This window comes from Papaver somniferum, chromosome 9, assembly GCF_003573695.1.
Source record: "Papaver somniferum cultivar HN1 chromosome 9, ASM357369v1, whole genome shotgun sequence".
NCBI classification, from domain to species: Eukaryota; Viridiplantae; Streptophyta; class Magnoliopsida; order Ranunculales; family Papaveraceae; genus Papaver; species Papaver somniferum.
In genome coordinates this window covers 23,986,312-23,997,484 of record NC_039366.1, presented here as the reverse complement: position 1 = coordinate 23,997,484, position 11,173 = coordinate 23,986,312, and the positions used below count along the sequence as shown (strand labels likewise).

The 11,173-nt window shown below is 37.9% G+C and overlaps 2 protein-coding genes across 2 annotated transcripts; one reads left to right on the top strand and one right to left on the bottom strand.

The window, feature by feature from the left end:
• Window positions 1-237: 237 nt before the first annotated feature.
• LOC113311597 lies at window positions 238-3,649 on the top strand. The gene is made up of 8 exons (XM_026560417.1): window positions 238-307; window positions 1,026-1,143; window positions 1,238-1,349; window positions 1,794-1,965; window positions 2,568-2,716; window positions 2,802-2,980; window positions 3,157-3,268; window positions 3,364-3,649. Exons 1-8 carry the CDS (start codon window positions 238-240, stop codon window positions 3,541-3,543), a joined length of 1,092 nt encoding a protein of 363 aa, XP_026416202.1. The 3' UTR covers window positions 3,544-3,649.
• A 5,560-nt stretch (window positions 3,650-9,209) lies between these two features.
• On the bottom strand, window positions 9,210-10,947 carry LOC113308131 (V-type proton ATPase subunit G1-like). The gene is made up of 4 exons (XM_026556621.1): window positions 10,830-10,947; window positions 10,109-10,216; window positions 9,865-9,965; window positions 9,210-9,588 (listed from the first exon to the last, which is right to left on the bottom strand). The coding sequence occupies exons 2-4, from the start codon at window positions 10,194-10,196 to the stop codon at window positions 9,445-9,447; spliced, it is 333 nt and encodes a 110-aa protein (XP_026412406.1). The 5' UTR covers window positions 10,197-10,216; window positions 10,830-10,947; the 3' UTR covers window positions 9,210-9,444.
• Window positions 10,948-11,173: the final 226 nt, after the last annotated feature.

The following is an 11,173-nucleotide window of genomic DNA, read 5'->3' as shown; positions in this document are numbered from 1 at the left end:
TATAGTTGATTGATTAATCGACGATGAATCGATGAAGACGAGTTTGAAATGAAGAAGAAGAGAAGAAGAGGAGAAAACAGTTTTTGGCCGATCTTTTTTTTTTCCTTTTAAATTAGGTTTCTCGATTTAGGGTTAGGGTTAATGTTAATTAGGTTAAGGGAAAATTAGTAAACTCACTACGCAGGATTAGTGTTAGGACATCCCATATCATTATAGGGTAGATGGCCTTATAAAACAATGGCTCCCAAAAAAAAGGCTGGTCCCAAGAAAATCGTTCTTTATTTTCTGAAGCATGGACCTGTGAGTTGTGAGTACCACGGAGAATAACCTAATCATAAAGGAGATTATTACAATGTTGAGATGTCATTTAGGAAAACTTTCTTCGTCATCTCTCAAATTATTTACTACTTCCTATGTTAAGATCCTCAACTCTGGTCTTCTTAGAGCGTCCACAGTGGGAGAGTAAACCCAAATATTTGGTCTTTTGAACAGACGTAGTGGAACGTACTATCGATCAAATTTTGATCAACGACTAAAACCCAGAGTATATTTGGTCTGGGACCAAGACTAAACCCAGATATAGTCGAGCGTTGATATACTTCACGCCCCACCACCAGGCGGACATATAGTGCACGTCCCACATCAGGCGTTGGTATAGTTTACGCCCCACACCAGGCGTTGGTATAGTTTACGCTTCACATGGGGCGTACGTAAAATCTACGCCCCATTTTTTTTTTTTATTATTTTGTATGGGGCGGGCATTATACCCCCGCCCCATTCTTTGTTTCCAAAATCATTTTAGTGGGGCGGGCATTATACCTCCGCCCCACTTCTTTCATTTTCTTTTTTTTTTTAGTGCACGTCCCAATCAGACGTTGGTATAGTCTACGCCCCACACCAGATGAACGTATAATGTACGTCTGACCAAATTTAGTCTTTCCACCGTATCGTCACACACCATACTAAACCCAAAATTTGATCTTTTTTTCCCTCTTTGGTCTTTGGTTATACTCGCACCATTGCAGTTGCTCTTAGCACCCATCGATGTTTCTCTTCGACTCCGACAACTACATTTGCCGATCAAAGTTGCCCTAATAAACAAGATGTCAAAATTCCTGTTAGGGCTTATTTCTTCAATACTAGGTTTGTATTTGTTTTCTCCTCTCTTTTTGGTCGTTTTCCTTTTGATTTTCTGACTTTTAATAGGATTTTATTGTTGTTGTTGTTGTTGTTGTAGTATTGATTTAAAAGGTTTAGTGAATGAGAATGAAGTCAATTTTATACCATCTACTACTCCAGCGACTAACAATGTGGTTTTAAGATTCGGTGATACTGGTTCTTCTCCTCCTGTGAGTCCTTAAATTTTCAGTTTCTTGTGTTAATGTTGGGTGTCAAATTGATTTACATGTTATATCAATGAAAATGATTTTTGGAATCAAAATGGTAGTACTAGTAATGCTGGTTAATTCAATTTGTGGCGGATGCTGATGGGGGAGGGGGGGCGGTACTGGTGGTGGTGCTGGTCTGCTAACTATACTAGGGATGTGTGGGTGGCAGAGAATTTTAACTGTGAAATAAGGGAAGAAAGGGCGATTTCTGTTTAATGTTATGGTGCTTTGAATTGCGTTAAGAATATCCAAATGGACTGAAGGTTAAATATTGATGGTAGTGTCTTTTTCTTGAATGTCGTCAAGTTGGTGGTAATGATATCTCAAAATTTGTCTACTTATTCTTGTATTTGGATGTACCAAACTAGATGTTAACTTGAAATTGGGGGAAATTTTTTGTTGCAGGGTAGCTTAAATAATGGGGGTTACTCGTATATGTCAGTTTTCCCCTATGGATCAATTGTACTGTTTAATATTCCTGATCATGACATCAACAAGTACCTCAACATTGTGGAAAGGCATACTTCAGGGTTTCCCAGAAAGGATAACAACTATATGCTGTGCAATAAATCTATGAGTAAGATTAGTTATCTCCATCTCGTTAACTTTATATCCGCTCCTTTTTTATCTGATTATGGTATCCTCTCTATGTGCCTTCCTTTTGATATAAAAAATACGAAAGAAAGAAAGTCCATATCCTGGATCAATAATTTTTAAGTTTTGTCGCATGTCAGAAAATTCGAAGTTCTGGTTGCTGTTTTGTCATCAATCTCTGATGGTGGTGTAAAATTGCAACCTCAATAGGCATTTGTCGTCATTTAAGGGTGTTTTAATAAGCATGTCTATGGAAATTCTCTCCAAGTTGATACCCACATATTGTCATTGTCCAAACGATAGTAATTGATAAGTTGATATGGCTATAATCATGTCCGTAACCTTCTATGCTAACCAAACTAAATAAACGATCAAAACTTAGACTTTCACCAAGCTTGAAATTTTTGCTTGTCGGTATGTTAGATGTGATAGTGCTTCATACACTCTTATTGATTATCCCTTCTGCTAGAGTAAGTGTGTACTTCTATGTCAGTTGTTCAGCTTACATTCTTCAATTTTATCTGACTGTAACAATATCGGGGTCTATCACAAACTTAAAAGTTTCATTTGGTTATGAGATTGTAGATTATGAGGTGATAGAGAAGCCAGATTTGCCCGTGAGGATGCAAGGCGGGTTTGATTATATAATGCTGCAGGAATTGAACCCTTCTGGGATTCAAATAATTGGTAGTATTATTGGTCAAAGTGTCGCTCTTAAGCACTATATTCGGCAGGTATTCTCTTCAAACTACAGAAGGTTCCTCTTCATCCCTGGATCAGGAATTGCAATATTGTTAAAGCTCCATTTTTCGGTTTCAGGTTGATGGAGTGATGTTTGGTTTATCAAAATTAAACTACCGAAAGAATCTATCCAGTAAAAAGGTTAATAAACTTGTTGGTAAGGCAAATTGTAGTCTAGCTGATGCTGCTCTGAAACTCGTGTGGTCCACGCGGAATTCGAGTCCTATGCATACTCTTAGGATTGGGCTTTTTGAGAGGTGACTACTTCTCATATTGTTACATGCTGATTAATCTGTTTAAGCAAATTCTATCAGCAGAAAGGCAAAATACCCATCTTGGACTTGTTGAAAATCTTGATATTTCTTGGATTACCAAATACCTGACCACGCAATGTTGGAGCACTAATTTCTGTTTGTTTTTTCCTTCCTTTTAGCCTGTCGAGGTCAAACAGTGCAGAATATGCCGAGATGTGGGAGTACCTCCGAAGTAAATTTAAATTGTCCAAGAGATATCCAGGCCTTGATTTCATGTTTGAGTTTAAGGATGTAGGTTCTCTCACTTATCTGTTTACTGCCTAATATGTGTTACATGAAAATAATACTAGATTCTTTTCGATTAAACTTTGTTTCTCTTTCTGCAGCTCAATTTGGACTTGGCTCTCGATGAATTGATCGGAAAGGATGTTTCACCAATGCCAATGCTTGTACGTGATAGCAGTTTCACAGTGTTTTACTTTACATGTTGGGACCCAGTAGTCACATTTTTAGAAGACCTTTTGGGCATGCCAGATCCAATAAGGGAAGTCACTGCAGTTGCATAACTGATGTATTCAGCTATACATTGTCACCTTGAAATTTTTAATAAGCAGGCTTTTAACAGATTGAAAGTGTAATCAGTTTAATCACATGGAAGCAAGTGTTTGTGCTCTTCGCTATCGTCACTTTTTATCTGTTAGTTATTGGCTTTGATTTAGGAAACACCCTGTTTTAGGAAAGATCAAACTGATTTCCCTAAATCAGTTTTGCACCTCCTCAAGTATTTTAGGAATCTGTTTTCTAAGTTACATTAGGAAATAGTTCTCTATCTAGGACTTCTATTTCTAGGCAATTCTAGATTATTCCTAGGCCTATAAATAAGAGTGTAACCCTTTGGTTATTGTATCTCAGTCTGAATTGTAGAGGTGTGTGAAGAAGTATATTCTCTAAGTTTCAATAAGAAGTTTATTGCTGCAGTGGAGTAGGCACATTGCCGAACCACTATAATTCTTTGTGTTCTTGTTTAATTTTTGCACTAGTTTTCTGTTTTCTGTGTGAAGATCTTGGGGTGTTTAGGAAGTAGCTAAGCTTAAGCACAACAAACTGGTATCAGAGCCAGTTCTAGGGTTTCGTCTAGAATTAGCTTGTTTGAAATCAGAAACATATTAGCTTGTTTAGGAAGTAGCTAAGCTTAAGCACAACAAACTGGTATCAGAGCCAGTTCTAGGGTTTCGTCTAGAATTAGCTTGTTTGAAATCAGAAACAGAGTTTGAAGGAGAAGATGTCTAAGTCAATGTCGAACGCAAAGTTTGAAGTAGAGAAATTTGATGGTAAGAACAATTTTACCAAGTGGCAATGTGAAGTTCGTGATGCTTTGAGTCAGCAAGACATAGAGGATGCTCTATTAGAAGCAAAACCTGCTGCACCAGCGATGACGGATAATGAATGGACAAAGATGAATCGTCAGGCTTGTAGCACAATCCGTTTGTGCCTTACAAAGGAGATAAAGTACGATGTGATGAGTGAGAATGTAGCTTTCAAGCTATGGAAGAATCTGGAAGACAAGTATGTAGTGAAAAGTGTTTCAAACCGAATTATGATGCAGAGAAGACTTTTCAGATTCAACAAAAAACCAGGTACCTCTATGGTTGAACACCTCGCTGAGTACAATAGATTAATTGCTGATGCACTTAATATTGGTGTGAAACTCGAAGATGAAACCAAAACTTGCTGTTTTTTGGCATCTCTACCTGATTCGTATGAAACTTTCATTGATAGTTTATCGAATAAGATAGAGGATAAAACATTCAAGTTTGATGATGTGACTGCTGCACTTATAAGTTATGATATTAGGCAAAGGGATAGATATTTGAACAAGGAATCGACTAGTGAGGCCTTGACAGTTAGAGGGAAGTCTGACAAGAAGAATTCAGGTAAATCAAGGTTCAAACCCAAGTCCAAATCAAAGATCCCAGCATATGATGAATGTTCCTTTTGTCATCAGACTGGACATTGGAAGAAGGATTGTCCTAAAGTAAAAAACAAGGACAAGAAGAAAAATTTAATCGCAAACGTTGTTGAAATCAAGTCTGGTGCTATTGAAGATGATGAATATGACAAGTTCTCGATGACTGTTCATGATTCTGCATTAGTTGCAGATACAACTGAGTGGATTATGGATTGCGCATCTTCCTACCATATGCGCCGTAGGAAGGACTGGTTCGTCAAGCTTGGAAAGTTTGATGGACCAAGGGTGTTTATGGGTAACAATAATACCTGTAAAGTTGAAGGGATTGGGAAGATTTGTTTGAAGATGAATGATGGCGTTGTTCAAGAACTTGAAGATGTTCGTTATGTACCAGAATTGAAGAAAAATCTGATATCAGTAGGTGAACTAGACTCCCGAGGATTTGAGATGACATTGAAAGGTGGAGTTTTGAAGGTCTATTCCAATGGGCTAGTTGTTATGAAAGGTTTGAAACATGGAAACTTGTATTTTCTGCAAGGAAACACAAGTGTGAGCAGCAGTATCGGATAGTGTTGAGTCGGACACTACCAAACTATGGCATATGAGTTTAGGGCATAGCGGAGAAAAGTCTTTGAAACACTTGATTTCACAAGGCTTGTTGAAAGGCACAAAATCATGCAGCAAGTTGAGATTTTGTGAACATTGTGTGAAGGGGAAGAGAACTAGAACGAAATTTATGACCGGTAAAAGTACCACTAAGGGAATTCTAGACTATGTTCACACAGATGTATGGGGACCTTCAAGGACTGCATCCTTGAGAGGTAGAAGATATTTTGTCTCCTTTATAGATGACTTCACCAGAAGAGTATGGGTGTACACCATGAATAGAAAGGATGAAGTTTTGGGAATATTTTTGAAGTGGAAGAAGAAGGTCGAGATGAAGACCGGCAGGAAAGTGAAGGCCTTAAGATCAGACAATGGTGGTGAGTACAAGTCTGATCCGTTCCTGCGAATCTGTGAAGATGAAGGCATTGAGCGTCATTTCACAGTAAGGGAGACTCCACAACAGAACGGGGTGGCGGAGCGCATGAATCGTACATTACTGGAGAAAGTACGATGTATGTTGACTAATGCTGGATTAGGCAAACAGTTTTGGGTTGCAGTTGTGGAATATGCGTGTCACCTAGTGAATCGGTTGCCAACAGCGGCACTAGAAGGTAAAGCACCAATGGAAGTATGGTATGGTAAACCAGTTTCAGATTATGATATGTTGCATGTATTTGGTTGTCCCGCTTATTACCATGTGAGAGAAGGAAAACTTGATCCTAGAGCCAAGAAAGCTATTTTCGTAGGTTTCCAATCAGGAGTAAAAGGATACAAGTTATGGTGTCCCGAGTCGAAGAAGATAGTGATAAGTAGGGATGTTACCTTTAATGAGATTGCAATGTGGAAGAATGTATCATCTGAAATAGAAGTAGAAAGTCGGCAAATAGCGGTGTTTGAACCAAATGAAAAACCAGTGAAGTCTGTCTACATAAATGGGAATTTGGAAGATGAAGGTTCTGATGAAGACTTAGAATTGGGAACAACTGATGGTTCAACCCAAAAACCAGAACAAGAGGTACAAGTAGAAGAAACGCAACCTGAAGTACCGTAAGAAGCTACATATTATGATAGTATTGCTCATAGGAAAGAAAAAATAAATACTCGCCAACCAGAACGGTTTGCGGATATAGTTGCATATGCATTACCGATTGTAGAAGAAGATATTCCTTCCACTTATAAACAAGCCGTCAAGACAGCTGAAAAGGTGGAGTGGGAGAAAGCCATGAGTGAAGAGATGAATTGTCTTGACAAGAATGGAACTTGGGAGCTGGTGGAGCTACCTAAAGGAGAAAAGGCAATTGGATGCAAGTGGGTATATACAAATAAGGAAGGATCTCCAACTACAAGCAACGTAAGATACAAAGCAAGGTTGGTAGCTAAGGGATACGCGCAAAGGGAAGGTATTGACTATAATGAAGTGTTTTCTCCAGTGGTAAAGCATACTTCCATTAGAATTTTACTTGCTTTGATGGCGCAGTTTGATCTCGAGCTTGTACAACTTGATGTGAAAACTGCTTTCTTACACGGTGACTTGGAGGAGACGATTTATATGAAGCAACCTGAGGGTTTTGAAGTAGCGGGTAAAGAAGATTGGGTATGTAACTTGAAGAGATCGTTGTATGACTTGAAGCAGTCTCCAAGGCAGTGGTACAAACGATTCTACAATTTTATGAAGACGCAAAAGTACACAAGCAGCAACTATGACTCTTGTGTGTACTTCAAAAAGCTCAAAGATGAATCATTTATCTACTTATTTTTATATGTAGATGACATGCTTATTGCGTCTAAAAGTGAGGTGGAGATTCAACGATTGAAAAATCAATTGAGCAGTGAATTTGAGATGAAAGATCTCGGTGAAGCAAGGAAAATTTTGGGCATGGAAATTGAGAGAGATAGGAAATCAGGCACTATTAGTCTTTCTCAGAAGTCTTATTTGAAAAGGGTATTGAAGCGTTTTGGTTTAGATGACAAGTCTAAACCGGTAACACAACCTCTAGCTCGACACTTTAAGTTGAATGCTGAACAGTCACCAAAAACAGTGGAGGAGCAGAGGATAATGGCTGAAATACCGTATGCAAGTGCTGTTGAAAGCCTTATGTATGCTATGGTATGCACTAGGCCTGATATTTCACAAGATGTTAGTGTGGTTAGTAGATATATGCATAATCCAGGGAAGGAGCACTAACAGGCTGTGAAGTGGATTCTGCGGTATATTCAAGGTACCATAGATGTTGGATTGAAGTTCTCACGAAATGAGAGAACTGGTTGCAAAGTAGTCGGATATTGTGATTCTGATTACACTGGTGATTTGGACAAGTTTCGATCCACTATGGGGTATGTTTTTACAGCTGCGAGTGGACCAATAAGTTGGAGGTCAACCTTACAACCAACAGTATCATTATCGGCAACCGAAGCTGAATATATGGCTGTTGTAGAAGGTATTAGATAAGCCGTTTGGATGAAAGGTTTGTTTGAGGAGTTGTGAATTCAGCAAGAGAAAGTAAGCGTGTATTGTGACAGTCAAAATGCAATACACCTAGCTAAGAACCAAGTTTATCACGCTCGAACAAAGCACATCAATGTACGATATCATAAAGTACGGAAATTGTTGAAGAATGTGAAATTCAGCTGGAAAAGGTTGGAACCGCCAACAATCCAGCAGATATGCTCACCAAAGTGGTGACAGGTGAAAAGTTTAGACATTGTCTAAACTTGATCAGCATTGTGCATATTTGAAGACACCTTAGGGTGTAGTGGTGCTGTCAAGCACATGTGAAGCCCAAAAAGGGAGTGAAGCATCTAAGGATGAGTGAAAGCAGCAAAGTTTGAAGGAAATGGAATGTCAGATTTCATGCCAAGGTGGAGAAATTAGAGAATAGTGAAATTGTCCTAGAAATCTTGCCAAGGTGGAGAATTGTTAGTTATTGGCTTTGATTTAGGAAACACCCTGTTTTAGGAAAGATCAAACTGATTTCCCTAAATTAGTTTTGCACCTCCTCAAGTATTTTAGGAATCTGTTTTCTAAGTTACATTAGGAAATAGTTCTCTATTTAGGACTTCTATTTCTAAGCAATTCTAGATTATTCCTAGGCCTATAAATAAGAGTGTAACCCTTTGGTTATTGTATCTCAGTCTGAATTGTAGAGGTGTGTGAAGAAGTCTATTCTCTAAGTTTCAATAAGAAGTTTATTGCTGCAGTGGAGTAGGCACATTGCCGAACCACTATAATTCTTTGTGTTTTTGTTTAATTTCCGCACTAGTTTTCTGTTTTCTGTGTGAAGATCTTGTGTTCTTGTTTTATTTCCGCACTAGTTTTCTGTTTTCTGTGTGAAGATCTTGGAATGTTTAGGAAGTAGCTAAGCTTAAGCACAACATTATCTTGATTTTTTTCTTCTGAAAGCAAACTTTTACCTATGCTTCAGTCTTCTGCTCTCCTGAGTCAGCTGGATCTCAGGTATAAGATGAGTGATTGGTCTATATAATATAGGGTGCTAAAGCATCAATATTTCACTGGCATCTCTAGTGTCTCCAACTGAGCTCCATTCAGAATTAAACGTTAAAACAAGTCTGGTGTGTATAGTGGTGGGAGCAGGTTCTGGGTACAAGATGATATGCAAAATCCATTTTAAAGTATAAGCAACAGGTCACTGCACATACTAGGTATCAAGAATAGTTTCTAAAAATAATGAACCAGTGTCAATGTTGGAATACAAAGATTCGGAGTCATTTATTTGGCAAAGAACAGGACTCAAATAAACTATTACAAATATAATACGAAATGGCATATTCTCTTTTCCTCAGATACTGAATAAGAAAACGGCAAAGCTCACTGAATAAATAACAAGGAGAACTAACATAATCAAAATAAGTTATTCCTCCAACAAACACAACTTCAGTTTTTCACGCTTGTCACATGCCTTAGGAGCATCTGAACAACATCACTGGATATCCTCTCAGACTCTCCAGTTAGGTTGCCAATCTTTGCTTCAGTTTCATGCTCTAGACGCTTCACGTTGGCACCTGAATCTCCACTAGTCTGTTTTATCAATGTTGGCGGCAAGAGAGACAACACGCAATATCAAGTTAGCATTTCAAGTGGTCATGATAAAGTAGCAAGAGATCATATGCTATGTCTAGTACTATATGTTTCCCAACAAGCTTCACAGGGGAATCAAGAAATTAAACTAAGAAAATTCATGGGGTCCAATAGGAACCCATAATTGAATAACAGCGATCTCAACTGGATGGGTAATGACTCACACGATCTTTCTACTAATAACAAAGTCACTATATCGAGATCGTGTTTGTTTACCTCTTCAAGTTTTCTCTGAAAGTCAGCTTCCACTTGAGCACGGTATTGAGCGATCTCCCTTTCAGCCTCTTCTTTGGCTTGTTTCAACCTAGCCGTTTTTACTGTAGACAAGAATCAGACAATGAGATGATACAATCATGTCAGAACGACCACTCATTACATGATTTAAGCATACACGCATATAAGGTTTAACCAACATAAACATCTGTATATACAAAATTGATTAAAGGCGAGAGTTACTCACAATTTCTAGCCTCATTGACGATGTGCTGAGCTTCTTGTTCTGCAGCTAGGAGCTGTTGAATTCCACCACCTTGACGGCTTGATTCCATACTTTCTTATTCTTATAAATCTACAACAACAACTAAGCAAAAAGGATTAAGAAATAGCCAGTGAAATAGAAACAAACAAAGCATCACCACTTTAGCAACTATCAATTGACCTAGTTATATCCATAAATTTCCACAAATGGCATACATAGCGACTATAAACCTCAAGCAAAACCTAAGAATTAGGTAATTCTAGTAAGCAAACCAGAAAACTAGTAATCTCAAAACCACAAGGAAACTAAATCACTTATCCTATTTTAGAACACGAATAGACTCGCAACCTTCATCAATTTGACCACATAACACCAAATTAAGCTACATAAAACAACCCATAGAGAGCAAAAATTCACGCTTTCTTCACTGTAACTAAAAATCATGCTATAAAATAAATGGCGAAAATACGAAAATATTAGAAAGTTTTCACTAAAAAAATTGAAAATTACTATGAAATATTAAGCATCAAAATAATGATTTCAACAACTAAAAGTTAACAAAAAAAAAAAACTCAACTGGGTCAAATTCCTTCAACCCGTTAGTAGAAGAAAAATTTGTTATTTTTTAATTTTGATTTCTACTGTTAAACATAAACAGGACAGGGAAAAAGAAGTGAAAAGATGATGAAAACAGGAGTCGTACCTAAATAACGGCGTAGATCTTGATTTAGCGAAAGAATGGGGAACTGAACAACAACAAACGTGAGACAATTTTCTCTCTACCGGTCTTTCGCTCTATATTTAAAGGTCGGAAAAGCAAAAAATCTGGAATTATTGGATATGACATATTGTCCAAGTTGCCCTTGAGGAAGTTTCCTCTTTGGGTTTCTTCTTTTGGATTAGATTCACGTGTTAATCAGATGATACGACCTGATTTGATCCAAAAGTTGCACTTTCCATAGCTGTAAAACTAACTCAACTGGCCTGAGTCACCTGACCATGGACGATTTTTCAAGGTGTTTTATTTTGGGTCTCCCTAACAGGACC

Bases quoted from the DNA above. Each gene is read 5' to 3' on its own strand.
- LOC113311597 (XM_026560417.1), top strand. From the start codon at position 238: ATGGCTCCCAAAAAAAAGGCTGGTCCCAAGAAAATCGTTCTTTATTTT. The intron at 1,350-1,793 runs GTGAGTCCTTAA...TTTTTGTTGCAG, and splicing joins ATACTGGTTCTTCTCCTCCT to GGTAGCTTAAATAATGGGGG. The intron at 3,269-3,363 runs GTAGGTTCTCTC...CTCTTTCTGCAG, and splicing joins TCATGTTTGAGTTTAAGGAT to CTCAATTTGGACTTGGCTCT.
- LOC113308131 (XM_026556621.1), bottom strand. From the start codon at position 10,196: ATGGAATCAAGCCGTCAAGGTGGTGGAATTCAACAGCTCCTAGCTGCA. The intron at 9,966-10,108 runs GTGAGTAACTCT...TCTTGTCTACAG, and splicing joins CGTCAATGAGGCTAGAAATT to TAAAAACGGCTAGGTTGAAA. The intron at 9,589-9,864 runs GTAAACAAACAC...TTGATAAAACAG, and splicing joins TTCAGAGAAAACTTGAAGAG to ACTAGTGGAGATTCAGGTGC.